This window comes from Pseudomicrostroma glucosiphilum, assembly GCF_003144135.1.
Source record: "Pseudomicrostroma glucosiphilum strain MCA 4718 unplaced genomic scaffold BCV69scaffold_23, whole genome shotgun sequence".
NCBI lineage: Eukaryota > Fungi > Basidiomycota > Exobasidiomycetes > Microstromatales > Microstromataceae > Microstroma > Microstroma glucosiphilum.
This window is the reverse complement of record NW_020289935.1, coordinates 6107-33508: the sequence shown is the minus strand read 5'-3', so window position 1 is coordinate 33508 and position 27402 is coordinate 6107. Positions and strand designations below refer to the sequence as shown.

Sequence of the window (27402 nt, the reverse complement as noted above, 5' to 3'; positions counted from 1 at the left end):
TTGGAAACGAGAGCAGCCAAAGACCGAGGATAGGCTGGCAGCGGAGAATGCAGCCAAAGGGGTAGAGGGTTGGAAAGGGGTCAATACAGCCTTGTTTGTGGCGTTTGTGCGCCTGAGAGCTCACGTTGAGTCCCTCCAAGTCACGAATCAGTCTCTGTATCTCTGTTTGGCGAGGATCTCAAGTAGCAATAGAATACTATCTGTAAGAAGTTTCGAACATGGAAAATTTGTCGTCTGAAGACAGATAGTCTTATACAGTACATGTCTAGTGGCAGAGTAACGGGTTCGGAACACCCCGTGGGAATGGAGCCAAGTGGAAGTGCAGCGTCCACTCTCTGGCATCAAGTGCACTCGTCGCTAGTCTTCATGCGCCTTGCAGGCGCTCTGGACATTGTGCTCATCCTGGTCACGGCTGTAAGATTCTTACAGTACAGAGCTGTCAATACGATACAGAACAAGCCGAGACTCCGACTGCTGTCTGGGGAGCTCGGTGTTGAAAGCGGAGAAGCCTGCATGGATTACAGTAACGAGACTGACGTGGCTCTAGCTGAGTCCCGAGCATGCCATGGTTGAAAGCGGCCCTTTCACTGTCACCTCGACTGCCTCAACTTCCCAGAACTCAATGAGCCCCGTCCTACAGTATTGGGTCACGTCCGTCAGGCGTGACTAACCTCAATCAACTGGCCACATGCCTCGCGTAGGAGCTCCAGCAGATAGATGTCGGAGTACACGGCCCTCTCGCTGTACACCTCCGTGATATCATCGGGAAAACCCGGTACCATTGGAGGGCACTCACGTTCTGCGTTCCCAGCAGCTGCGTCCAAAGACTGTCTGGAAGAAATCTTCTGCAGTCTCTCTGCGATCTGACAGAAGAGAGCGCACCAGTCTTCTTGAAGCTCCCGCCACTCTATGCTTTCCTGCTGTCGCCGCTTGATCTTGTGCTCCAGGTATATGTCCATCGGCCGCACGAAGCTAGAGGAAGAGTCGCCGACGATGTCCTCACAATCAGGCGCCCCGCTAGGAGCCGAACCGATGGGCCGTGAGAGGATGTGCTTAACGAGGTGCGCCGCCTTGACTTTGTTGTGGGTCCTAGAGGGCAGGGGGCTGGCGTAGTCGAGCAGGTCCGGCAGCCTGTTCTGTCTCGCACTCAACTGCTTCTCAAGAGCCCTGAGTGTCTCACATGCGTTCCGATGCCATAAGGAGAACATTGCGTCTAATTGTGCGATCACCTTCTGCAGCCACACGAGGTCGACATCCTCCCCATGGATCGAGGAGCCATGGGGATCCTCAACGAGCTTGCGCATGCAGCTGTTCATGCATTCCAAGACATCCTTGTCGAGCGCCAAGGCCATCTGCTGTAGAAACAAAGATTGAGAAAAGATGACCGTAAGTGGTTGAGGGCTGATAGCATCTTCCTTTCTCTTTCCTGCACATCCAGTACTGGACGCTGGCCCGCCGCACTTACTATATTCGCTTCTAAAGCCAGGCCTTGGTAATGGACACCGTGGTTCAGATGCTCGCCCTGTTCCTGGTAAGCCTCGTGGCCTACAAATTTGATGCAAGTCATTTCGGTTAGCCGCAACCTCCCTCGGTCTTCGCAATCTTCCAGCATGGCTTGATGCTCCGAGGGGCCCAGTGCAGACCCACCCGCAGACGCAGTTGCGATCGGCAGAGACCTCGACATGTCGCCAGTTTCGTTCCACTCAGCTGTGATGTCAAAAGGTCTTACGATCTCATCGCTTGTCAGTGCTGGTAGTTGGCAGGGTGCTGACGATGCTGGTTTGGGACGCTGCCATGAAAACTGCCAATCAAGCTCCCTCAGCTCAGTCGCCTGAGACGTCCGTGATACAGTGAGGAACCTGAATGGTCAGCATGGTCGTTACTCCGGTAGAGGTAGCTCTGTGCTTGAAGGCTTCCCAGGCTACAAGCAGTGCCTCAACTCACCTCGGTCTTGCGCAATGCCGCTTGAGCGGCACTGGCAGCCGGCAAAATGTGGGACCCGGCGCGCAGGTAGCCTCTGAAGTAGACGCGATGAGCGTGCTCAATGGTACACAGCTCAGCCAGGCGCTCCATCTTGCTCAGATGGCTGACCCTGCTGAGGTACTTGTATCTGCGCGCTTAGGTGCGATGTACTGACAAGAGAAGAACATTGACCGTGCTCGACGTCTAACTTCCTCCTCAACGCACCACAGCTCAGCTCCCTGGCACAGCCCGAGACGAGCGATGGTGCAGGGGAGCGTGTGCCCAGAAGCAAAGTCGTGGAAGTGATGCGGAAACAAATCAACCTCCCTGCATGCCCCTTTGCAAGCCCTGTCGGACTTCGACGCAGTTCCTGGCCCTCCTCTAGGCAACTACAGTATCGCCTGAAAGTATTCTTTCATCGTCACTCACCACCCACGTCTTTTTCCCTGCTTTGCAATTGTCACGCTCTCTTTACAGGACCTTTGCATCTGCTCTACTGCCGACACCGGTCATGGAAGCGTTGAATGAATGGCCTTACATCAAAACCGCTGACAATGTCCTTCGCTACCGCCCGTGGCTTCGCATGCATCACTTTACGCGCTCTGGTCCCCTCGATTCCGACCCAGACCTCAGCGCCGCCGGAAGCCTGCTGCATCAGGACAAAAGATGCCTCAAAGACGTATGGTCGTACTACTGGCCTTCAGTCCCGAGCGGGCCCAAGCCGCAGAACGGACGTTACTTGAGGGCAGATTGCGCTACAGCGGAAGGCAGGAAGGTGAGGTGCGCTTCCAAGGCCACGGACGCTAGTGCCTGGACGCCTCGCCTGAGTCAGCCAATGGCCTCGACGCCGCCAGTAGCCGCCAGTCAGAGGTACGAGCGGTCAGTGTCGCCGTCCTCCTGGACGACTTCCTCCTGGAGGTCAGACTCTGATGGTCGAACGGAAGGGAGGGTCACAGCGATGTCACCAGTGCGCACACGCTTCCGGGCCCACGACACGTCTTTTGCCCAGGCGGCACCCGTGGCCAAGTGCAGGGAAGCGTACGAGCGTTTGCCTGAATTCGAGAAGGTGAGTGCAGAACGCGCGACGAGGAGCAGGAGACTTGTCTACTGCGAGGCATCTACTGATCCTGCATGAGCAACTCCACTCCATCAGGTACGCGGCCCCAAACTTGCGTCCAAAAGCAAGCAGGACTTCAATCCCTATCTCAACTATGGTTTGGAGCACTACGACGATGCCCTGCGGGAGTCGAAAGAGCTGATGATGAAGTATGTGGAAGCGCTGTCGAAGCGGCGTGACCTGACTGCCACGGTCATAGTGCTCAGCCTGCAGACGTTGCAGGACAAGCTGGCGCAAATCTTTCCTCCGCTCCAGCTCAGCAAGTTACAGTGGCCAGAATGCGGAACAATGGATGCCACCTCTTTTGACATCAGTGACACCTGGCGGCAACCTTTCAGCGTGGAGCCCGCCTTTTTGGCTGCCCTGTGCAGGCTTGACACGACTTTACAGCGTCTCGCGCACGAGCTTGAGACTGATGGCGGCTTTTTCAAGACGCCGTGGCCCGCAATGGTGACTGTGGGCAGGGTAGAAGCGCTGATGGTGATCAACATCTCGCAACTTCAATACGTGGCGGCGAGCGTACTGCGCCTCGAGGTGGGAGATTGTGGTGAGCGGCCACTGGGAAGTGAGGAGGTTGCAGCTGCTGCTGCTGCAAGGAAAGCAAGCTTGCGGGCGGCCAAGGCCAAGAGGCAGCGTACGGAGGTCAGAGGAGCAGACAGCGAGGTATCCGAAGATTCTCGCGCCGGAAGCTCAAGAGACAGAGAGGATCAGGAGAGCAGCCGCGGTCATCACCTCCAGGCGTACGACCCCTTCGAAGCCTGGGAGCATGGCGGAACTGGGGCGACCTCCGAGTTCAATTCGGCGGGTGATCCCTCTATCGAAGCGCTACGAGGGATGGAAGCATTCCGAAACAGCAGCCAGCCATCGCTGGGCCTGGATCTGAGTGAGCAGACTCTCGACGACGATGAGGACGGGAACGATAGAAACGCAGCTGTGGCTGGCGATAAGGGAGTAGAGGAGGAGATGAGTGTGACGAGGACGGCGCAGTTGTATAAGCATGCATGCGTGATGCATATGAGAGCCTCAGGGGCGCAGGTTGGGCCGGTGCCCTAGAGTACTGTAGCCTCAATGAAATTGTAGTCCGTACTAGTGCGATCTGACGGGGTAATGTGAGGCGTCGGGGACCGGGCTGCTCTGAATTACAGCGACCCACGTCGACGCCACCGCCGTTCCGAGCCGTGAGTTCTTGCATGCCATCAGTCACGCTCCGGTACTGTACCATTCCGGAAAGCTGGGCACCATCGGACTTTGGGAGCACAGTGCTGGGTGATGAGTGACAAGATGAATGTAAAGGTATATTGCCTCCTAGATCTCCTAGGAGGGATGCAGGAGATGTGTGTACATCGTATGGGTATCAAGTAAGATTCCATGCCCTCGGTCGTGAAGCGCCCTCGCCACGCCTCCACCTCCTCTTATTTGTCGGGGGAGAGCTTCTGGGGTCCTATGGTGAGGCCAGCTTCTGGTGGACCGCTCACGTCATCGTCTAGTCTACTCCCTTCGTCAACGTCTCTTCCGTAACGTCTCTTCCGCCATCGTCTCGTCTGCTGGCTTCCCCTCATCGGTGCGCGCATCTTCTGCTCGGCTCCAACCTCCTTCATCTGCTCGAGTTCATCCTCCATCTGCTCGTCCTCGTCCTCCATCTGCTCGTCTTCGTCTCCGATCTCCTCGACTTCGTCCTCGGTCTCCTCGCCTTCGTCCTCGATCACCTCGACTTCGTCCTCCATCTGCTCGTCTTCACTCTCCATCTGCGCGTCTCCATCCTCCGTCTGCTCGGCTGCATCTTTTAACAGCTGAATGCACGTCTCGAAGCACTTGACCTCGGTGGGAAGTACCTTATTGGGCACTAAGCCGTTCTCGGTCTGCAACAGGCGGTTAACGATGTCCTGTACTTCACAGCTGAATGAACTCGCTTCCAGGGCCTGCACCCTAGTCTTCAGGGTCTCGAGAGTTACTTCGCGTGTGAAATGAAGTCCAATTTCTTTACGAACCTGCTTTTGGGCGCCGCGGATAGTCTTTTGCAAGGCCAGCATCGTTTTTCTCCACTTCCGGCCGGTATCCTTACAGAGATCGTTCATAGTCTGATGGGGACATAGGTCACGAGTCCTAGTACTGTCAGTCAGCCTGGATTCGCCAAAGCAATTGTCGGACAACTCACAGTGTCCATAGACTCCCAGTTCTCCCAAAGGGACAGCTTCACATTCTGCTTCAGCAGTTTCTCCGACATGCTTTCAGTCCAGATTCTCGCGTGGCTCTCGTCAGACCTGCGTGCCGTCTGCAACAACGGCAAAGAAGCGAGCAGGGAAAGTAAAAGAACAAGGAATGAAGTCAATCCTCGAGCAGCCCAGAAAGAGGCATACTTGTTGTGCCAACGGTCACACCACACTGGGGCATGCATCGCAGACCTGACCATAGCTTACTCACCTGCCACAGATGAAGGTACGTTGCACTCTCCAGGTCATCGATGAAACGATGACTGTGCACAGCTGCCTCACGTAATGTCTTGTGAAGTGTGGGCAGGCTCTTTATGATAGCTCGTCGCGACTTCTCGGCAAAGCTTCCGGCATCTCTGCCTGCGTCCTTTCGCAGAAATAGGATCCTTTCCGACAGACTTTTCATTGCCTCATTCCAGGACTGAACCGCGGCTGCGACCTTCGTGATGCACACAGGCAAGAATTCTGGGGTGCCTGACCGCGTATCGTCCGCAGCTGCCTTGATTGTCGCTTCAGCCTCCGGCAATCTCGGTTGTCCTCGTGGACACAAGCCCATTCTCGCATTTCCAAGGTCTATTATGAGGAGGGTGTCCTCATCACCACGAAGAACGCGCATGTTGCCATCATTGATATCGCGGTAATGAATCTCTCCTCTTGCTAATACGAGCAGCTGCTCCGCAAATTGCTTGTGAAGATTTGCGAGTCGACGCGAGGAAGTGTATTTCCCTATTGGATCTCCAAGATGCTGACGAGTCACCAGGGCACACATAGCTCGAGCAGGGAATGCGGAAGCAGAACCTGGCGTCAACCTGTCTGAGGTCATTCGCTGGAAGTCAGCTGGTATCTCTGCCAAGCCAACCGGTACCGGGGCGAGTGGTAAGCCCTGCCGCATAACCGGATCCTTCTGAATGGCAACGAGAATCATCAATTCATGTGCCACCAGATGGAAAGCTACCCATGATGCTTTGACGATGATCACCCTTTCCCTCATCACGCCGTCGACTGCACTAGCGAAGATGGCAGTACGGGTCCTGAAGGGTCCAGGACGGATATAGAGGGATTGCACTGGGACATGGATCGTGTGGGCCTTGATGTCAGCCGCTTCGTTGGCCTCGATTTTGAGTTGGCTTTGAGCCGCAAGATCCCAGTAACCAGTCAGGAGCGCGCAATGGTCCTCTAGACACAACAAGCGCAGGATCTTCACGATCTCTATCCTGTCACTGCGCTCATGAGTGTCAAGAGCTTCAGAGCAGCCAAAGATAACTGCATCCAGGTACCACAGCCGTACGAGGCTTCCGCACCACGTCATAAAGTGTATGTGAGAGGTGACGGGACGATAATGGCACATCTTGCGCTGAGAAAGTAATCCAGGGCACGGGAGGAACGTCACAATCAAGTCTTGCAGAATGGTAACGCTTTTTTACTCACTGCATAGCGCAAGCACTGCAGAGCCGTCTGCTCTGTCAAGTCTCCCCCGGTGGTCCTCTTGACCTCGATGAAGGCAACGACGTTGGACCAGTGGTTTACATTTGCATCCGCCGATGGGTTTGACCCGCGTACAAATATGTCGACCTTGTTGACCTCGGGATCCGCCGCGTCCTTTTGTCAAGGAGATGTAGTGTCTGGTCAGCGAGGGTGGGTGTACAGCTACGGCATCCACGATGTTGATGATGATGATGATGATGATGATGCTCTTCCTACTCACATTGTCCATCCTGACATTCTCCATCCGGACGAATGTGCCGTAGTGTGATTGTGGCCGTGAGGGCTGCAGTTGGCTCCGCACCGCCGCGCCCAAGTCGCAGATGTGTCTGACCAAATCCTTCTCGAGGCCTTTGTCCTTGACCGCGGCGTTGAGGGAGCCGAAGATGTTGGTGACTTGCTCGGAGGCCAGGATCTCTCGTGCAGACCGGTCGACCTCTGGGCTTGTGTTCATGGTGTAGAAGGTGGGAAAGCATCGGCCTGTGCCGTCTTTGAGGAGCGCGGCCTCTATCTGGCGGATCCTCTGGGCCAGTGCTCGTCTAGAGGTGAGGGCGGCGAAGGTGGGCGGGCTCCCCGAGATGGTCCTCATTGGCTCTGAGCTGTCGGAGTGGCTTTGGCTCTCTGTGGGGGGCGAGCACCCCTGCAAGGTAGCGGCGATGAGGGTGGGCTTCTCTGAGAAGGCATTGGGCGGCGCCGGTGGAAAGAGCAAGGTATAGGGTGGGGCGAAGCTGCCGACTGCCGCGCCTGCCTGCCCAGGGCCGGCGGTGGCCATGGTGCAGAGAGAGGTGGGGTGGGATGATGGTGTAGGAGGAGCAGCAATCAGAATCTCGCCCCGCCGTGGTGCCCCTGCTCAGCCTGCGTGGCGCGCGTGGAGGACCGTGCCTGGCGGACTGGCCCACGTGGGGCTGCGTGGCTTAGCGGCGCGACTGGTGTGAGAATGGTGAGTGGCACGGCTGTCACACCATCGAGTGAGATATACCAGACTCTCCTCACACGCTCGCACTGCCACCTCGTCCCCGCCATCGTCACTGCCACGGAGCTATCCGAGACTAAGATACAGGGTCATCTTTCACAGTCTGCCCAACTCTTGATACGATCGTTGAGGCAACACAGACTGACGAAGGCCTCGATAGGACCCCTGAGATACTCAAGTGGGCTGCTCTCTACGTGATTGTTAGCTCTTGCAAGGACGAAAGCGTGCTCTCAAGGGGCCTCGTCACCGATAGGCAGTCACCTCGACCAGAATTGGGACCCGCATCCACCTCCAGGCTCGGGAGAAACAATCCCGCGGGGATGCGGTAGTCTATGTACTGCCATGCCGTGGTGAGCTTCACAAGCGCACTGCAAAGAACAAGAGTGGCTGAAACCAGCATGACTGCTAAGACTGAATCTGTTTTTGTGTTCCTGGCCCACGCTCGTCCCAGACCGAAGAGGAGACAGTAGGATACTAGCCCTTGAGCTGGCACCAGCACTACACCTATCTACGAGACCTTCGCAGCCACACGAACAGGTAGGATCGGGTAGCTCAGAGCTTTGCCTCGTCTCTAGAGGACAGGTGGGAAGTTTCAAGCTAGCAAGTCGGGACCATGGATGCTCAGCAGCACTTCTACCGCCAAGATCTCGCACACTACCTCAGCTGAAGGACCTCGCAAGTCAGGGCTGCTTGACAGGCGCAGCCAACAAACTACGGGACTCGAGCAGATGTCTGCGAATGATCTGCTGTAGTAGATGCATAAGATCACAAATGAACAGAAGCACCCTTCGGTCATCGAAAGTCTAGCAGTACGCAACGAACAGGACCTGGTTCAGCTGGCAAGTGAGACTACCGAATGGACACTGGCAGGGCTGCGAGCCGGCAAGCGGGACTGAGGCACCACAACAGTACTTCGACTGCTCTCGTGCCCTCATAGCGTAGAGAGGACAACCTTGATTCTGGCACATGCCCTCTCGAGTAGAGCAAACGATGATGCAGCGAAGGTGCGCTCCGCAAGATGCACCCCTGCCCCGCCTTGTATGGTCGTAAGGCCAGGATGTTGGCGTCAAGGCTCGCTTGCTTTCCTTCATGCAATCGAATCGCTCTCGCTGAGTCACAGTTGATGATCTCGCAAGCCTCTCGTTCTCGAAAGTAGGTCTCAGTTTGATCAGCAGCATCGATTAGGTTCTAGTGCAGGGCTCTCAGACGAGCAAACGTCATGACGTCTCGCAAGAGGATTTCGAGAAGCTTCTCGGGCCTACCCGAGCACATCCCATTGCTCAAAGGGCACGATGGTCAGAAGTTTGCATCAATCAGCGCAGAGACATTGGTGACAGCTGGGCATGTCCAGCAATACGAGTCCGATGGCCGGCATTACCAAACACTCACAACGAGAATTAGACTGCCTGTTAGCTGCGTCTATCTCGAGATGAAACGATGTATGAATATCTATAGACGGATGACACAATCATAACGACCCTCTCGAATCAACAGCTCTGACACCCGACGTCTGCTTCATTCCTCACCGGAAGCTGTATCCAGCTATCGCCAATACCGTATTTTCTATGCACCGCCATCCTTCTTCTCAGACTCTCTAGCTAGACCCAGACGGTCGGCCAGACTCGTAGCCGAGAATTGCCGTCCAGAAGCATGTATCCCGCATCCAGGTCCAGCAGCAGTGGGGCCTCGTCCCGTGCGTACAGTGCCATTGTGTGCCTGGCTGCTGCTTTGCTGGGCTCTAGCTCTGGCCTCCTCCCTGACTTTACGAGGTGAATGCCAGATGGTACTTCGGGCAGCGGCTGCTCTCAAGAGCTCCGCGTTGAAGGCTTGGACTTCTTGATTCGGCAGCCGTGGTCGGCAAGGCTCGGATGCCTTCTGCTGTTTGATGAAGGTCATTGGACCGGCTGATGCGCCTGGAGGCAAGGGGATTGTCTGTCTCAGCGCCAAGCAACAGCATACGCTGGCCAACGCGACTCACTGTACTCACTTCGTACAGTCTGCCTCATGCCGGGCATAAGGGTATCCTGCTTCGTCTTAGCGGGGATCTTTAAGATGCCCTTGTCCTCCTTCTTGGGCCTGTTCTGCGCGACGCTGCCATCAGTGCGTCTAGGCAAGTCTGCTCGTTCAAGGCTCACCTTGAGAGGACTCAATTGGTCTGAAGCGGGCAGGCGTGGCGGAGAGCTGTGGAAGGAATGTCTCTGTCTGAAGTCTGGAGGAGCACTATCAGATGCTTCGTCTAGAGGCGGGGAGATTGAGGCGGAGCCGGCCTCCTTGCCGAAGAAGATGCTGAAATGTCGCTTCATGCCTTGCAAAGGATGTTGGTGACGGCAGAAGCGGCGCTGGACTTGGGGAAGGACCTGTAGATCTCTGGGGTGATATCGTCACAGACTTGGATGAACCAAGGACAAGATCGATCAACGAGGCCGGCGTGGCTTCTCACCCTCAGGTGCGACATATCCCGGAGCGAGCGAGTCCTTGCTTGTTTTGGTCAGTCGAAGTTCTTCGGCCGGATTCGCTCAGGTACCTCTTCTTGGAGCAATTGCTACCACGACGGAGTTCCTCTGGTTCCTGAACATCATTCGCAAATGGCCTTTGGACAGTGAGGTAGGATGAGGCAGTGAGACGATGCACTCACCAAGATACGCATTGGGAATAGCCACGGTTCGCATCCCTCGCAGAGCACCTGACCCTGGCGTCCTTCATCCTAACGATCTGGTGGTTCCTCCCCCATCTCTAGATGAGGAAGTCGGAGCGCTACCTCCTCGAGTCTCCGGCGAAGGTTCGAGGACAATGATTTCAATGGGCCTCCGAGAGTTACCCCTGATCACGCAATAGCCTCGAGTGAAGTTTGTCCCTGTGGACTCAATTTGTCGCTCTATACCCGCTAATTGCTCTCGGACGAGGGACCCCCTCGCCCACGTTGCTCAAGCGCCCGCCCTGACTATTGGTCAGATATCTCCCACTGCTCAGCGATCTCTAGACGGCTGGTCAGAGATCCTCCACTGGCCAGCAATCCCGACCCATCAGCTAGATCCTCAAAAGGCCCTGATGGCCTTGATCAGTCCCTTGCCCCCTCCTCCACTCATCCTTGAAGCTACCTACTCCCACACCCGTCCTCGGAGCTCGACTGACACCAGCTCAACCTCGCTCGCCAATCAGCCTCATCTCATATATCGCTATGGACATTCAAAAGGAGGACTGCTGGGTTGTACTCCGTACCAACGCCTTGCCACATCTACGAAGCTACCTGCGGGACCGTCCCAACTTTGATCCTGCCGGCCCGCTCGAATGTCAGAAGGGCCTGGGCGAGAAGTGGGCGAAAGAGTTTTGGGATCAAGAGGTGAGTGAGTCGAAACTTCTCTTCTATGCTTCGTGCACTGGGCACGAGCGATGCGCGATCTGACAGAACCCATCTCCGTCTCTCCTTGCCGCTACGCTGCCATGGCCGATAGCACCAGAAAGGCCCTCCTTGGCCACAATGGCTCAATGCTTGGACCGCCATCTGGAGCCAATCTGGTAGTCAATCGAGTGGTTCTACGAACTCTCAGGAGAAGTTGAGTGACTCGTTCACTGAGATGATAGAAGGCAATGGGGACGTGCAGGACTTCCCCGAGCCCGACGACAGCATCTTCTCCGATGAGGATGAAGACGAGGACGAAGAAGACAAACTCCATGTCACGACTGGGACGCACTTTGTGGCATCCGCCTCTACTGCGAGCGATCGAGACTTAAGAGGAATGCTGTCTGGCAAGAAGCTCAAGCTGTACGAGAACATGCTGGTGAGTCGAGAATATCTTCTATACCCTGCTCGAACGTCCTTTTGACCGAGTGGATCTCGCCGCCGCCCCTACGTCCTCAGGAGGAAGCGATTATGCGAGACGAGCGCTGCTTCCACGAGATCCGAAGGCACGTCGAAAGGGCGCTGCAGCCCGACACAAGACGTCGCGGGGCGATCCGGAGTGGCGACCCCCTCGTTTGATCAGCTGAGACTGATGCTGGACTGCACGAATAGGCTCTTCAACAAACTCCGCGATAAGATGAGGCTGCCACACAGCTCTGTGGACACCATTCTCCGGCCGCTGGACCGCCATCTGGAGCCCGGTGTACGAGAGGCGCATAGCAAGTCAGGCAAGACCGACGGCCTATCGGAATTGCTGGACCAGCTCGACGACTTGCTGACCGCCTTGGGTGTGCCGGCTGCACGCACAGAGACGGTCATCTCTGATCGATTGGTACATCAGTATCTGTACAGACTCAGCGACTGCCGAGAGAGGATCATGTCGCACAAACAGGATATCGATGCCAGGCGCACAAAGGCCAGAGCTGCAGCTCTGCCGAGTGGAGAAGGCGAGCGAAAGCGATATGTCTCGAAGCCCTTGGTATGCCGAGGTGGCTCCCCCACCCTGACGGCCGTCCATCGCGATGGTGCTAGCTCAAGGGCATCATCCGCCTCAGTCGGCTCTTTTGTTGCTGGGTGTAACGGAGCCGCCATTCCACCCTGCCCGCGTGCGCGCCTGAGCGCTTGTGCCAGTGTGTGTGCACTGAGCTTAAAGGAGTGGCTCTATGGCGCGTCCCGGTACTCGGCCAGGACAAACCCAATCAGAGTCAAACTTGAACCATAGAATATGCCCAGAAGGAGCTACACAGTGCTGCTTTCACATCGACGATCGGTCTTCTCTACGGCGTGTACCGGTCGTCTCAAATGATGTGCCGAGATGTGCCCTTTTCTAGGCGCATACATCTTCGGCGTCCTGCCACAGCATCAAGACGCCTCCTCCGCCAGCAACATGTGCTGAGTGTGATCTCTTCCGTTCCGGTTTCCGCACACATGTCTTCGTCGCCCACTTGTCACTTTTCCTCCTTGTCACGGCAATCGATACTACTACCACTTGCACAAGTCATCGCATCGCAGTGGTGCGAGTCAAAGCAGGTCGTGGATGGATGTGGTATTGAAGAGCTGTTTGAGAAGACTGAACATCTTCAGATGCAACGAGGGCGCTCGCTCAGGTGCTGTGTGTTCCTCGTAGGCCTGCTCTCAACGAGAAAGACTGGTGCCCGCAACAGCCAATTTCATCTCCTTGCCTGACTCAGCACATCTCTTTGCCCACCATCCCCAAGTCGATTGTCACTGTCTTCGAAGCCTTTGCAAAGCAAAGTCTGCAATAGCGCTCCACTTTGCTCTCACCTCGGACGAAGTTGAGCAAACACAGGGATTCTGATCGTGCTGCATAAAGCGGGAAGCCTGCTCCCTATAGGCCCATTGTCTGCAGCCTAGCCCAGGTTCGCTTGCTTCCGCTGATGTTCGTTCGTTCGTTGTTCCCTTGGACCAGCTTGCTCTCTTGTCTGCTTTTGACCTTTATCTGCGACACTAGAAATCGAGAGGAGCTGAGTACTGTACAGTAAGACCTGACGTTGGTTCGTTCGAGCTTCTAGCGTACTCTATCGAAAGTGACTCTTGCAAAGAGTCCGAAGCCCTTCCCTTCCTCCTTGTTCACCCGCTCCACAGCAGCCTCCCGCCCTGAGTGAGCCCTACTCTCCACCTTCCCTCGTGCTGGGAGCCAAGTCTGATCTGCCTCACACTCGCAGCGTGATCTGTGCTCTCACGGATCGCCCGGAGCGGGACGACTCGGGGTGAGACCGGAGAAGAGAGGGGGTTACAGTACAAGGACCACATAGTACCGCTCAGGCACCGATCCTCGGAGAGAATGCGAAACGCCGAACTCCGAGCGCCGAGGGCAGATTGCCGAGGAGGGGGTCAGGTACGCCCGCATAAGGCACTGCTTCAGGCACAGACGAGTCAGAGGACAAGGACGCCATTGCCACTGCAGTCGCAGACCACTTTGACGCCCACTGCAGACGTGATGTACGGTAGTGTGTGACGAGGAGTGAGTGGAGCGAGGGCCTGTGATGAGAGGTGATACAGGCAAGGAGTGACCACCTTTGCTGCACACAGTCCCCGCTTCGCTCGATGGCACGTCCAGGCAAAGCAAGCGAAAGGGCAGCGATCCATCCATCCATCCACTCGCCCATGCCGCACCCAGTCAAACAAGCGAGCTACCTCACCGGCGCTGCGCCGAAGCAAAGGCAACAGCAAAAGCAATTTGCTCGGCGGGACTTGATACAAACGAACTTCTTCTTTGCTGGGGCATCCCTCCCTACGCCGCCACGGCCCCTTTGCTGGTAGAGTGACGGCAAGAGACTCAGGGCAGTGGGCAAAAGGGTTGGCTTCCTTTGCCAGTGAGCCAGCACAGCCCCCCTCGCTGCCTCGTACATAAGGCGGTCCTCCCTCGTCGCCACCTCTCCACCCTTTCCTCCTCTTCATCCAATTCCTTTGCCATCCCTCTCTACGCCATCCCGCACCACAACTACTCATGATCACTCCTCTACGACGACGACGACCAGGACTATGATCATCACGAGCATCAAAGCGACAGTGAGTAGCCATTAGCCAAGAGGCCCAATCCAGACGTGCCACCTGACACCCTTTCCTCATCCCTCTCTTTCTCTTTCCTCAGGCTCCGGCCCCATAGAGACGACCTCCTTCGCTCACTCGCTTTCGACGTTGGGAGTCACAAGTCCCCCAGTCCAAGTCCTCAATATCCTCCCCCGCCCTCTGTAAGACAAACATGCACCCGTCCTCTGAGACTCCTCGGCTATACTACGTACAGCCCTTTGGAGAAACCCCCCTCAACGTCGACGTTGATCCAGAGGATGCACTTGTTTCGTCGAGCATGGCCTGGAGATATTGGTGGAAAAGGACTGGCAGGAACCTTTGTTGATGTGCCACGAGTCGATTCGACTGAGCGAGAGGATGGCTTCAAGGCCAACGGACGAGGGATCACAAGGGGAATCGTAGGTGCTCAATACAGCGCGAGATGAGAAGAGTAGGAGTCGCTGACATTCAGATCTTTTCTTTCCTACCTCTGTGAGCAGCGACGACCATTGACCATCATCGACAACCTCTACTGGCATCAAGTGCGACAATGCGACACAAGAAGCAGTACAGTGAGTACTCGAGTCGTGAAGAGGCATGGTCACGAGCGACGACTGACTAGTCTTCTTGTCTCTCTCTCTCTCTGCCCACAGCTCAATGACGCTTCTTCACCATAGCCATCGCCCTCACGATCACCCTCACCATCAACGCCATTTCTCGCACTCGCAACGATATCCATCACTCCTCTTCATCACCCCTTCACTTCCCTCGATCGAGCGCTGCCTTGCCTCGCATGTACTATTGTATACACACCTGTAGCCTATATCCGACATGCAGTCCATCAGCACAACACTGCTGACCAGCCAATACTTCTACGTTGACCTTTAGCTTGTGCGATGTGACGATTCTTCGAAGAGGGAAGATGACCTGGGAACTATGTCTACGCACCCGCGATGGTCTGCAGCGAATGGCCGTGATCGCAGTGCACGGCAAAGAGCTTCTCTCTCTCTCATTGTGGCAAGCAAAGCTGGCGCCGGGGATAGAGATACGAGTACCGCAGGTCTACTGTACCTCCCTGCTCTGCACTCTGCGACTTCGGTCAGACAAAGCATAGCAGCGACACTGCTCGAGCACACGAACGATCTCGTCTCTATTGTCACGTCAATGCTGAAGCCGGAGACGGCCTCGTAGAGAGCATTCTGTCCTTTCACCTTTGCCTCGTTGATGGGGGCAGACAGATCTCAGAAGAGGTGGAGAGCTACTGTAGTGCAGGCCGTCGAGATGCAGAAAGGACGCAGAGCAATCGAATCGGTTACACGATCAAAGTGGGGTTCCAGCCCACGGAGACAGCAGAGAGGGCTGGTCGCACAGTACGGTATTCTGGCTTCGGCTGGAAAATTTCACTATGGCTACTGTACTACTCCTGCTGCCGACCTATAGGCGAAGGGGTTCGCATCGCCAGCGAACAATTTGCACTACCAAGTCTGAAAAACTTCTCAGACTCGGGTGCTCGTGAGCCACAAACGGCGCTCTAAAGGGCATACGGGCCCACGAAATCTGCAGAGGACCTTGGGAAACGCAACACTACTCGTCGACGTTTCGGTCTCTGTGTCATTACGGCAACTGTACAGTGTCTGGACGGTTTAGCACCCAAAAGAAGTCCTCATACTCCCTCACTAGCTCGCTCGCCTGAATCGATTCCTCTCGAAGCAAGGAGAGTTTATGCAGTGAGTCTCAAAGTCGAGCTCGCATCTCCGCTTCACAAGAATTACCGTATACACGCAAAGCGCTGCCTACGTCGAGATGGATGAAGTCGGAATGCGCTTCTTTGACTCTTCTGGGACTGGTCACGTCACAACGAGAGGAATGGTAGCTCCGGCAGAGGTACTGAAGCACTATGCATCAGACTAAGATCAAAGCAGAACAGGAAGCTCCCGTAGCGACTACTCTACAGTACTGTACACCGATCATCGGAGAGGCAAGCCCAGATTGAGCTCCTATACTGTACTGCGCAGCGTCTGACCCTCCTACTGTACGGGACTTACTCTCTGCGCGAGCAGTACTCAGGACTCTTGTCACCTCATCGCACCTCGAACGGAGAGGGAGAAGAGCAGGGAGAGAGGCCTGCCCTTGCCGTGCGCCTACAGCCCTGGTGTAGCGACGGCTGACCAGTCAGCCTTGCTCGGCGGGTTCAATTTTGGGCGGAGCAGAGGGTAGCACAGGAAGCTTTTCACTTCTGGTTGATAGAATCCTCCCGACTTCATCAACAATTTTTATATTATTCCTTGTTGCTTCTCTGTGCAATCAAGGTGCTCCTGAGTGAACATCGCTGCGTCATTTTGACGGAGGCTATTCCTTTCCTTCCTTTCTTTGTACCAAGAGGCGTCATGTACTGCGCTTCCTCTACGCTTCACGATTCTTTTCATCCAGCTCAGCTACAGGCGAAGTGAACTACTGTACGTCATCCTCGCTTATACAGTAGCTACGTGCGAGGGAATCCCTCGCTCTGCCTGCCATGTCCAGTGGGACTGGTGCTACCCCTTCCACCCTTCCAGTAGTGCACCAGATTCCACCGCATCACCTCACTCGACGCTACGTACAGTACAAGTGTACACCCTTGACACACCGTTTCGTGTGGTGCTATCTTCATCCTCTATCCCCGCATGGGCAACTGCACCCAAGCAAGTGCTGAGATGAGAAGGTAACTTGCCCTCTCGTACTGTAGCGATCGTCGTACCAAGTACTTCCTGTTACGATACTGTACAGGTCTACTGTACTCACTGTCGTGCGGGGCCAGCCAGCAGTAGGTCCAGTCCTGTGCTGATGGCGGACCTCACGGCCTGCAGAGTGAGACGTTCCCTTTGCTGGCTGGCTGGCTTTCTCTGTTACTTTGCCTCAGCAGATTTTCAAGCGGCCGTCGTCGAAACGTTCCTTGATTCACCCACATACAGGGCCTTGATGGAGCGCAGTGGCAACCTTGAGTCCGTTTACTTGATCAAGATGGGAAGTCGTGTGGTGTGCTACGTTGCAGCGCTCTGAGCCTGTGCTTGAGCTTGAGCTAAAGCTCGAGCTCTCCACTTTGTGCATCAGCACAGTCTGCTCTGGTACTGTACAGCACCCCATCTCGTCTGGTACCTGCCGTGCAGTACCTCCTCCTTCTCACCTCCGAATCCTCAGAAGAAGTCTAGCTCATTTCAGCTGCTTCCCTTCACAAGACAACAGAGCAGCGTTGTGCGCGCTTCTCTTTCCTTCACCCTCTCCCTCTTCTCCCTCCAAGCAAGACTCCATCCGGCCTTTCCACCTGCCAGCTGCACAAGGAGCTTGGAAGAGTTACATCCAAGGCGCGTTCGAGTTTGATTCCGAGTTGCAGGTCGAAGTCCCAGTACCGATGCCAGTGCCAGTGCCAGTAGAAGTGGAAGTGGAAGTGGAAGTGCCGATGTAGGTAGGTAGGCCAGAGTTAGAGGCTTGCAAGCAGATGTAGCGCAAGAGGCTGAGGCAGAGCCACGAGGTACTGTACTGTACTGTACTGTACTGCGCGAGGCAGGCGAGCAAGGGCGAAGACGAATCTTCCGCTCCTTGCGGCCGCGCTGCGCTCGAGTTACTGTATCTCAATGAATCCGAGATTGGGGCGTCAAGGCAAATCGAGTCCGATTCAGTCCAGTCGAGTCGAGTCGAGTGGGGGGTAATCGACATTCCGGTCTTGACTCGCTTTGCTTCCACAGGTCCTACTTGGAAGGTGGCGCAGTAGAGTACAGTACTAGCAGCGGTGGAATTGTCGGTGGAAGAGTCTAGTCTTGAAGCTTTTGCGGATTTGCGATCTTGTGCAGTAGCTGGAGGGTAGCTGTAGCTGTTGCTTTTGCCGTCTGCGGCATCCGTGTCGCACTGTACCGCCTCGATTGGGCGCGAGCGGGTTCATTTGACAAGACCAATGGCCGAAGAGCCCAAGAGGAGAGATGAAGTGAGATGAGCCGGGGCCTGAGTCGGCATCGTCAGTGAGGTAATGCGGTCTATGGTACTGTAGGCTGAGGGACATGGGCCGGTGTTCGTCTGCAGAGGGACCTTGTGCTGTACGGCTGCGCTGCGTTGCGTTGGCCTACGTCTGGCTACCGCTTTCCCAGCCTCGTCCTCGCTCTCAGTGTGGAGGGGCAGTGTTTCGCTTTCTCTCCCACTCGACTCTTTCGTGCCTGGACTCCTGTTCCAGCACGAGCCTATAGGTACTCGCCCGCGCCATCGGTCTGTTGGCCAGGCGCTACGCTCATGATCGAGGATTAGGAGCACCAAGTCTTACTCTGATGGAGCCGAGAGGTATCTCTGCCGCTGAATCTTGACGTGTGCGATTTTGCTGCTCGGGGCACAGGCGAGCTGAGCTGAGCTACGATGACGAGGTGGAGGAGGGCAGCCACAAGGAGTAGCATGGAAGCCTGCCTCTGCATCCCTCTGCGAGGTCCGTACCATATCGCACCGGGTATGGGCAGCGGGCAGCACACTTGCACTTGCACTTGCACTTGCACTTCCGTCCCTCTACTTTGGCGCGAAATCGATTGTGACCTGCCCCCCTGCGACGTGCAGCCCTGCAGCTCTGGCGCACGGCATAGCACAGCACACAAGCAGAGGAGCACACACACACACATCGGCAATGTGCGAAGGGGGGGGAGAGGAAGGTGGTGTGGCTGATGCATAGATGGACGGGGGGAGAGGTGGGGACGTGCGCAGTGCAGAGAAGGGCTGTAGTGGTGATGCATGGGGGAGTGGGTGGGTGGGTGGGTGCGTGGATTGGTGGTGGAGCGTCTTTGGCTTTGCTGCGAAGAAGTCATCCGAGGCGTTTGGGATGACTCAAGGCGAAAAGGCAACCACAGACAGCCAGAGCAAAGCAGCACACACACCAGGCAGACGAGTGAGAGCAAAGGCAGAGGATCACCGGCGCACCACACCACGGCCACACCATTCACCCACGCACCCACGCACCTTCTCTCACCTCGCCTCGCCTCGCACTTGGCACACACCCATTCCAGCAGAGTCATCATGCAGCGTCAGCACCACTACCAGCCACAGCAGCCACATCTGCCCACCACCAACACACCACTCCGCCAGGCTCAACCTCACACTCCGCTTCCCTCGGCCACCATCCACCACCACTCGGCAGCTCTACCCTCCTCCTCTCCACCGCACAGCCTTGCCCTCGCACTCCCCCTCCCGCAACCAGCCTATCGCTCTCTCCCTTCATCCTCCTCCACCTCTCCCCCACTCTCAAATCCCAAACCATCAAATCCTCGTCGCCTCCCCTCGTCTTCCTCCACCGCCTGCTCCCCTCCTCCCCGCCCTCGAATACGCAAACGCTGGCTCCCAGCTCCCTCACCACCTCCTCCACCCCCACCCGTACCCGCTTCAGCAGCCACAGGCAGCCGCCTGGTCCTTCCCGCACTCTTTGAGACCAGGCAAGGCGCCGAACTTTGGGCCAGGGTGTACATTGGTGGAGAAGAGCGGGACCTGGCCACTAGGTTGGCCATTGTGCATAGGCCCAGGGCGGGGGCAATTACCAAAGGAGCGACAGAGGAAGAGGCAGCCCAGGTACCACAGACGACTCTCACTAGTAGTGGTGGCAGAGGGAAAGCAAAGGCTTCCGCTCGCAAAAGGGACCCTGATAAGCCCTGGCTAGTACGAGCAGGGGACAATAATCGTCCAGGAGATCTTGTAGTGAGTAGCAGCGACAGCAGCGAGGGCGGTACATCACTCCAAGCCTCTACAACATTCCAACGGCCCCCGGAGCTTGTCTGGTCTTCGTCATGACTCTGATCGCCTCTCTTCTACCTCTCCCTTTTGCCTACTGTACATCCCTCCTCCAGCTGCAATGCACCTCGCACAAATGCACAGGATGTAAATGGAAGCTCGTCATCTCTCAACATCTCAAGGACGCAGAGGTTGCCAGTCTCTTCCCTACGACCTCGGCCCAAGCAACCGCAACAATCGCAGCATCCGCCTCAGCTCCCTCGTCTTCTTCTGGGCCCTCCTCCTCCTCCTCCTCTTCCTCACCCTACTACTACTCCCTCTCCAATCCCATTCAATCTCACTCCCTCTTGTGCATCCGTGGGCCACTCTATGCTCAATTCTTACCAAAGTTCAGAAGCTGGCTGGCCGCACAAGAGACACCAGCTTCTTCGGCAAAAGAGGAAAAGGCCTGGTTGAAGAATTTTGCGGCAAGGTGGTGTAAAGAGGAGAGGAAAAGGAGAGAGAGGGAGGGCGAGGGTAGAGGGGAGGACATGGACATGCACACAGCTGAGCCTCAGGAAGCTCTTGGACAACAAGAAGGAGATCAACTGGAAGACGAAGACGCAAGCTTTTCGGACTACCAGCTTCCCCTGCAAGAGGATCAGGATCACAACGACCAACACGACGAGAATGACGATTGCGACTTCTTTGCAGATTTGGATGTCGATGAGCCGCTGCCGATGGCGAATGCGAACGGGGGCAGTGACTCCGATCGTGGACAAGCAGGCCACCTGGCTTCTTCTAGAGCCCTGTCGGATCACAGGGAAGAAAGCATCGACGACTTCACCTCTGCCTCTTCGGACCTCACGGGCGCATCGCACAAGCACTCCACATCTCCGCATGCGGCACAGAACCTCGATGAAGACCTCACGGAGGCCACCCCTACCAGTCTCGGCCTCGGCCGCTCAAGAGCGCGAGACACTTGGTCCGCCGCGGCAACATCGACCTCTCCTCCCTGCTCTGATGCTTATGCTCCTGCGCTGCCTGCTGCCACCACATCAAGGGCAAGATCGATATCAACATCGGTATCAACATCATCATCGACCTCACTCTCTACCTCGAGGTTCACAGGCCCGATGTCCACTTCTGCAATTTCTCCATCAACTTCAATACGGACATCCTACTCATTGTCGTCGTCAACAAGTGCGACTGGGGCAGGCAGAGGCAAAGACCAAAGCACAGCTAGCTGTCCCTCCACCCGACGTCGCTCCCCTACACCGATTCCCATTATCCCTCTTCCTCTTCCTACGTATCCTGCTCGGACTCTTCCTGCTCCTTCTCCGCCCCCTGGCGAGTCAGAACCACAAACGCTTCGCTTCTGGTGGGCCTCGGAGCCAAGCAAGACTCTCTGCGCCGCTCTTGAGCCACACGTCCCAGGCGTGACTGAGTGGGTGCGGGAAAGAATGCAAGTGCAGTACCATTCCCGGATGCGAGGGAGTGTGCAAGGAGGTGGAGGTCGAGGTGAAAGTACAAGCTCGGAACGGGGAAAGGACAAGGCACTGTTGAGAAGGTGTGAGAGTGCTGGGTGGGCTCAAAGAGGTGAAACGCACAGGAGGGACACTGGAATTGCTAGATCAGATGTGCTCGATCTGCTTGGACTGGTGCGCACTGTGGATGAGCTGATGACACGATCCCCTTGGGCGTTGCGCTCGGCAGAGGGCACTGAGGCTCTATGTGAGGGCGAGAGGGTGAGAGAGAGAAGAGAAGCGGCTACTGCTGCTACTGGGACCTCGACGTTCAGCTCTACCTTTTTCACTGGGCCTGCACCCGCAACTTGGACGTCCTCTTCCACCACACCATCCGCTACTCTCGAGCCTACGCCAGGCACTTCAGTCGCAGCCCTCAAGTCTCTACCGCACCTACCAAGTATCATCATCCACGTGCCCAGCGTCGGGGAAGCGCCTTCCTTCTCTTCTGACTCTTCCTCGTCGAGCTCATCGGGAACTTCAACGAGCGAAGATGAGAGTGACAGCGAGAGTCGCAGCAATGGCACCACCGAAGACGCCGAAGGATTCAGCTCAGCTGGAAGCGCCATCTCTTCCGCTTCAAGTACAGCAACTGCTACTGCTAGAGGCTCAGCTGCAGGCAACTCTGCCTCCCTCTGGCCGCAGGGAGTGCTGCTGATATGGCCCTCGCCGAAGGAGTCAAGAGTCCAGTCTTCTTGGGAGTTCCTAAAACGAATGGGACGCAAGGAGAAGGGCAAAGGAAAAGAGAAGGACATGGCGCAGAAGTCAAAAAAGCAAAGTAGGACCTCAAGGTCCGAGGAGCATCTTGCTGCAAATACGAAGGCGACAACCAGAGAGGCGCCTCTTGACGCGCAGGAGAGAGCTTCTGCTGCTCCCTCAAGCTCTACCGCCAGCCCGAGTACCGCCACTTCATCTCTCCCATCCTCTTCGTCTCCCGTGAGACCGCAGGAGCAAGCGTCAGAGGATCTTCCCGCCACTCCACCAAGCGTACTCGTCTTCAGCAGCAAGCTCCTCTTCTTCTATCCAAGTCTGGAGTCGCTTCAACTAAGACATGGGCTGCTCTTACCCGTCGGGGATGGGAATGGACCCGAAGAGGAGAAGGAGAGGGAGAAGCGTCGAAAGCGAGGACAAGAAGCAGAGCCGGATAAACAGCAGGAGCGGAGCTGGGGATCTTGGACGGTGGAGAACAGACAGGGACAGCAAGAGGCGGCGTTGGTGCAGAAGTCGATGCTTCCAACGGTTGGGTTGGCTTCGTCTGGAGGAAGTGGGGAGGAACCATCACCACCGTTCTACCCGATCACGACTCCTGCTGCGACTATTAGAGCCGCTGCAGCCGCGACGTCGGACTCGATCTCGACTTTGACCTCTAACACAAAGTTCTCATCCAGTGATGGTCCGCAGGTAGCAGCAACTAGAGCATTTACCGAGCAAAGCCATGCCCAAAGCCAAGCTCGAGCTCGAGCAGAAGCGACAGGTCAAGCCTTTGACTCCCTTCAAGCACCAAAAGCGAGCACGGTGACGAGGACGAGTAGGCGTTCACAGCCAAGGTCAAGATTGAGGTCGAGGGCAGAGTCAGGACCGAAGCCAGTGACGCCCAGTATAGCACAGCTGCACGCACTCGTGCCGTGCACACTCGCCGAGCTGAAGGAACGACTATCACCCTCTGGCCTCCCTTCTCAGAAGTACGAACGATCTACTTCAGCAGCAGCTGCCCCTCGTTCAGCGGCGCGCAACCTTGACCGGGCCCCCTTCTCCCACTGTCTCCATTGCTGGGAACCGAGCGCTTCCTCGCTCCGACGATTACTCGAGGAGATGCCTGAGTTGCGGAGTGCGTGGGGAGTGAGCGTGGGAGGGTGGGAAGTACAAAGGGATGCAGACGCACACCAGGACGAAGCAGAGGCTAGGGAGCCGGGAGGGGAGAGTACGACAAAAGGAGGGGAGAGGGGAGGCAGGAAGAGAAGGAAAGAGATGCATCGTGCTGGGTTTGGGATGAGGAGAAGGAAGAAGAGACGCCTGGGTGGGTGAGAGAAAGGAGGCGGGAGGAGTTGGGGACGTTGACAATGGGCGGTGACGGATGTTCGATGTCGACGACTGGGATAAGAGGAGAGCGGGGCTGCGTTGCGCTGGCTGTAGAGAAGGTGGAGCGACCTCTGTCTCGATGTCATCCTGTTCTGCCCTTGCTACACACTGCGAAATGGTATCACTAGTTCCATAGCACTCAAGGATTCACACAAATGGCAGTCGAGCCATCTACAGTACATTACACAACACGCGTAAGCATCTTCTCAGGCGAGCAAAGCAGACGTTTGAAAAAGATTACAACTCAGAAGCTGGTGGAACAGCGCTACAACGCAGGGATGGACATCAGGCCCAGAAACAGATGTACAGACGCTTCCAAACCTCGAGGCACAGTCTAGAGCCACCTTTTCACTGCATCGCACTGCACTGCACTGCACTGCACCCTAGCCTACGGCACACTGCATACTGCGTACCGCATACTGCACACTGCCCACACCGGAAGATTGGTCAGGTCCCTGTCTCCCGGTATTCCTTCGCTCAGGGCCTTGTACAGGACAGACCAGTTGTAGAGATTATGACATTAGATTGAATAGTGAAGAGATCTAGAGTAGAGAAGTGAGCGTTGAGTGGCTAAAGTACAGGTGGGGAGTAAACAACCGGAACGGAAGAAACGCGGGTGGCGATAGGTCACGTGACCCTCAACACCAGTACGGGCGCCTCCGCTTTGCTCTGCTCTGCCCTGCCCTGCCCCTGCCCTGTGAGCGACCCTACTCTGGCCGTACGATGCAGAGCTACTTCGATGATTGACGCAGTATGATCCTCGTCCTGGTGATATACAGTACGGTACAGGCTGGAGGATGTAGCGCTTTGAGGTGAAGGAGGGAGTGAACTTCGGTTCGTGCTCGTGCCTGGGCTCGACCTTGCCTTTGGCTTGGATCGGGACCGAGCTTTTGTGTGGCAGAACAAGGATCGTCTCTGATTTCGAGGGCGCTCTCGTTGGCAGTATTTCGTTTGCGTTTGAAGATAGAGGAGGGGGGGCAGCTTGACGCTTGTGAAGTAGTCCATCACAGTGCAAGCGACCATTGCTAATTTGCTCGGGCTCCGTCTGCCCTTCGACTTTCTTCTGGCTGGTAGAGTGCGAAGCGTCGCACTGACTGTACTGTACGCACGATACAGTCCAGCTCCTTCTTGGTCTGGTATGCGAATACTCCTTCTAGTCTGCGGGTGACTATCGTAGTGAATGATCGCCTGCTGGTTTGGTTGTGCGAGCCACCGTCTCGTCTCTTCTTCCGGGCTATATAGTCATCCCTCTCCCTTGGTCGTGGGTAGTAGTGGACCGTTGTGTGCTCTAGACTTTCCTCTTCTGGCTGGCTGGCTGGCGAGATGTGTGAGGCCGTACCGTACCAACCAAGGCGCGTGGAGACTGCAATGCAACGAGCCATGTACTGAAGCTGCAGTGTGCTCGCCCCCTTCCTCGTATCGTTTCGCTGGACGAAGGTTCTCTGCTATCGGGTTCTTGCTCTACAGTGCAGTGACGAATCGTGGCCTATGGCCTTTCCGAAAGGTTCTTGACCCTTTCCTCCGGACTGTTTGACTCTTGACTTTTGACTCTTGACTCTTGACAGGATAGTAAGAGCGGTATCTCTTCCTTGCGGTTCCGAGGACTCCAGTAGCTTCAGCGTCTCTCCTGCGTGACATTCGTTGAGGTAAAACAACAGTGAGGGTGGTCTGAGACTCAGCATTCCCGCATCAGCATCGTAAAGTCCCGCTCCCTGCTCCCAAGAGGATGCGGTAGTGTAGAGAGTGGGCTGCGCGGATGGGAGAAGTGAGTAAGAGGGAGTGTAGCGGCGTCAGCATCTGACGATGGTGGGGGAGCATGCGAAGTCCTTCGAAGGCAGCGGTAGCGCTAGCCGAAAGGCCTCGGAGACTCGCCTTCGAGAGCGTGAAGAGAGTACGAGGACTGACGTCTTGACTGTTCTTGCTGCTTCGCAAAAGCTGGGAGGACCACTCTTGAGCAATACAAGCCCGCACTCACCGATGACGGACGTAGGCAGTGAGCATCGTCATGAGAGTAGGATACAGCACTCTGCAGACCCAGAGCAGTGCTCTCGTTTCATCGTTCCTTCTCTCGTGCCTTCTCTCGATCGGTTGTCCCTCCCTTGATGCCTTATCCAAGAGACAAGCACAGCACAGCAGTCGTCGGGCTTGTTGTTTGGCCGAACCTTCCCAAGATCGTTTTGGTGATGTGATGAGCAAGAGTACAAGCAGAACGGTGTGGCAGGGGCGCTGGCGAAGGTACAGTAGCAGACGCTGCGACTTCAGTGGGGTCGGTCGATCGCGGCGACCAAACGAGGAACTTGGAAGGGGAAGACTGACGAAAAGTGGCGTTTTCGGCTTGGCAATGGATGTAAATTGGCTCAGCCGTGATGACGAGCGACCCTCAGGCTCAGTCCGCCCCTGCAGCGGAAGGGTGGTTGTGCTTCCGATGGCAAAGGGCAATGGAAATTTTTGCTCTGAGCTGTGCGCCCTGACTCTTGAGTAGTTCGATCGTGGGATCGTCCTTGCAGCTTCGTCGAGATGCTTCGAATGTCCTCGTCCTCGTACCTAGCGCTCTCGGCACGGCGTTTGGACAGGGTCAAGAGCAAAGGGTCGTCGTTCGCATGCTTGCGCTTGCGTTCGTGTGAGTGTGATGATTTAAAAGTGTTTTCGAACGCAATCGAAGAGTTTCAGTACATATATGCTCGATTGGACAAAGGACAAAGGTAGAGTCTATCTTCTCTACTCTGCATCGTTAGAAGTTCTATCGTAGAGCCCATCACCAGCTCGTCCGTCGTCCCCTCACATCTTCCAGACTACCACGCACTCTTTCAAAGCGTCACTTCACCATGTCTTTCCACGTTAACGAGACTGCCTCGAGGATCTCCACCTCAAGCGATGAAGTCCCCCTTCCACAACAACGACGACAAAGGACTTGCTACGAGCACCTCGCAGGTATCCTGCGCAACATCAAAGACTGGATTCCCGGACACACTCCCCCTGGAACCGAAGATCTTCCAACCCTCTCTATCCTTGTTGTAAACCAGCCGCGAGAAGCAGCAACATCAGTTCCAGTCCCTCAACCCAGCTTCACGGCCCCTCCCGCGATGAGAGCCGCGGACGATTTCCGGCCGGACTTTGGAACGCATGCAAGCCCTTCGCGAATGCTCGGAACTCTGGCTCCTGCTCCCCCACCTGTAGAGAGCGAGGAAGAGGGTATCGAAGAGGACCTGCGGAAGCAGAAGGCGACAGGCGAGAAGATCAACATCGGAAACACCAAGCCCAAGGACAAGGATGTCGAGGCGACTGCCACCACTGCTCGCATTCGCTATGCTCCCACACTTGGGTACCCCACGGTTGCCGATGTGCCCACTGCGAAGCGAAGAAGACCTGCCGCCAGGCCTCCTACGAGACGTGGCATCGCCGCGGCGGGCATTCCAACTATCGTGGTCCATGCACCTCCCAACGAGCTGGACCCTCTAGGAGCTGCAAGCGAGCAAGACGGAGAGATGGAGATGCCGAGCACTCCAAGTTTGAAGCCTGTCACGGACTCTTTGAGCTCTATCTCGGAGGAGGACATAGAGATGTAGATGCAGGGTACTGAGACAGTGAGATCTGTTGGGGAAGTCTGCAGGCGAATGGGATGGCGGTAGGGTCTAGATGCTTCATAGTCGATGGGTAGGGTTGCTTAAGTGAAGGAGCAGATGAGCACGATGCTGGCTCAGTGAGGTGAGGTGCTTGTATCTTGTCATCCAGAGTATGCTTTTGCGTCCCACACCCTTCGATGGAATGTGGACTGCTTGTTCTGTACTTGCGCACCACACCCGCCATCATGGCCAAGCCGGCGCGTGAGCTGATGCAGAAGGGCCATGACTCCCGCTACCGGCACCTGAAGCGCAGAGGCAAAGCGCACTCACCCTATAGTGTGGGCGTGGCAT

The 27402-nt window shown here is 56.1% G+C and overlaps 8 protein-coding genes across 8 annotated transcripts; 4 read left to right on the top strand and 4 right to left on the bottom strand.

The window, feature by feature from the left end:
- Nucleotides 1-357: 357 nt before the first annotated feature.
- BCV69DRAFT_279393 (hypothetical protein) lies at nucleotides 358-2073 on the bottom strand (the record flags this gene model as incomplete). Its single annotated transcript, XM_025491240.1, has 5 exons — nucleotides 358-402; nucleotides 672-1352; nucleotides 1466-1545; nucleotides 1648-1831; nucleotides 1945-2073. 5 exons carry the CDS (start codon nucleotides 2071-2073, stop codon nucleotides 358-360), a joined length of 1119 nt encoding a protein of 372 aa, XP_025344831.1.
- Nucleotides 2074-2628: 555 nt separating this feature from the next.
- Nucleotides 2629-4132, top strand: BCV69DRAFT_295781 (hypothetical protein; the record flags this gene model as incomplete). The annotated part of the gene is made up of 3 exons (XM_025493925.1): nucleotides 2629-2742; nucleotides 2972-3028; nucleotides 3116-4132. The coding sequence occupies 3 exons, from the start codon at nucleotides 2629-2631 to the stop codon at nucleotides 4130-4132; spliced, it is 1188 nt and encodes a 395-aa protein (XP_025344830.1).
- A 214-nt stretch (nucleotides 4133-4346) lies between these two features.
- On the bottom strand, nucleotides 4347-7567 carry BCV69DRAFT_285834 (hypothetical protein). The gene is made up of 5 exons (XM_025493499.1): nucleotides 6995-7567; nucleotides 6718-6888; nucleotides 5501-6643; nucleotides 5235-5351; nucleotides 4347-5157 (listed from the first exon to the last, which is right to left on the bottom strand). Exons 1-5 carry the CDS (start codon nucleotides 7541-7543, stop codon nucleotides 4492-4494), a joined length of 2646 nt encoding a protein of 881 aa, XP_025344829.1. The 5' UTR covers nucleotides 7544-7567; the 3' UTR covers nucleotides 4347-4491.
- A 1740-nt stretch (nucleotides 7568-9307) lies between these two features.
- BCV69DRAFT_301945 (hypothetical protein) lies at nucleotides 9308-10047 on the bottom strand (the record flags this gene model as incomplete). The annotated part of the gene is made up of 2 exons (XM_025494625.1): nucleotides 9308-9657; nucleotides 9732-10047. The coding sequence occupies 2 exons, from the start codon at nucleotides 10045-10047 to the stop codon at nucleotides 9308-9310; spliced, it is 666 nt and encodes a 221-aa protein (XP_025344828.1).
- Nucleotides 10048-10485: 438 nt separating this feature from the next.
- On the top strand, nucleotides 10486-11652 carry BCV69DRAFT_130999 (hypothetical protein). Its single transcript, XM_025489223.1, has 2 exons — nucleotides 10486-11084; nucleotides 11203-11652. Exons 1-2 carry the CDS (start codon nucleotides 10923-10925, stop codon nucleotides 11566-11568), a joined length of 528 nt encoding a protein of 175 aa, XP_025344827.1. The 5' UTR covers nucleotides 10486-10922; the 3' UTR covers nucleotides 11569-11652.
- A 5709-nt stretch (nucleotides 11653-17361) lies between these two features.
- BCV69DRAFT_130932 (hypothetical protein) lies at nucleotides 17362-18039 on the bottom strand. The gene has a single exon (XM_025489222.1). The coding sequence runs from the start codon at nucleotides 17868-17870 to the stop codon at nucleotides 17508-17510; it is 363 nt and encodes a 120-aa protein (XP_025344826.1). The 5' UTR covers nucleotides 17871-18039; the 3' UTR covers nucleotides 17362-17507.
- A 1160-nt stretch (nucleotides 18040-19199) lies between these two features.
- On the top strand, nucleotides 19200-23551 carry BCV69DRAFT_315310 (hypothetical protein; the record flags this gene model as incomplete). The annotated part of the gene is made up of 2 exons (XM_025495192.1): nucleotides 19200-19871; nucleotides 20021-23551. The coding sequence occupies 2 exons, from the start codon at nucleotides 19200-19202 to the stop codon at nucleotides 23432-23434; spliced, it is 4086 nt and encodes a 1361-aa protein (XP_025344825.1). The 3' UTR covers nucleotides 23435-23551.
- A 2762-nt stretch (nucleotides 23552-26313) lies between these two features.
- BCV69DRAFT_279387 (hypothetical protein) lies at nucleotides 26314-27054 on the top strand (the record flags this gene model as incomplete). The annotated part of the gene is made up of 1 exon (XM_025491239.1): nucleotides 26314-27054. The coding sequence occupies one exon, from the start codon at nucleotides 26314-26316 to the stop codon at nucleotides 27052-27054; it is 741 nt and encodes a 246-aa protein (XP_025344824.1).
- Between the last annotated feature and the right edge of the window lie 348 nt (nucleotides 27055-27402).

Bases quoted from the DNA above. Each gene is read 5' to 3' on its own strand.
- BCV69DRAFT_130999 (XM_025489223.1), top strand. From the start codon at position 10,923: ATGGACATTCAAAAGGAGGACTGCTGGGTTGTACTCCGTACCAACGCC. The intron at 11,085-11,202 runs GTGAGTGAGTCG...CGATAGCACCAG, and splicing joins AAGAGTTTTGGGATCAAGAG to AAAGGCCCTCCTTGGCCACA.
- BCV69DRAFT_285834 (XM_025493499.1), bottom strand. From the start codon at position 7,543: ATGGCCACCGCCGGCCCTGGGCAGGCAGGCGCGGCAGTCGGCAGCTTC. The intron at 6,644-6,717 runs GTGAGTAAAAAA...TTACTTTCTCAG, and splicing joins TGCAGTGCTTGCGCTATGCA to CGCAAGATGTGCCATTATCG. The intron at 5,158-5,234 runs GTGAGTTGTCCG...TGTCCCCATCAG, and splicing joins ACTGGGAGTCTATGGACACT to ACTATGAACGATCTCTGTAA.
- BCV69DRAFT_130932 (XM_025489222.1), bottom strand. From the start codon at position 17,870: ATGTCGATTACCCCCCACTCGACTCGACTCGACTGGACTGAATCGGAC.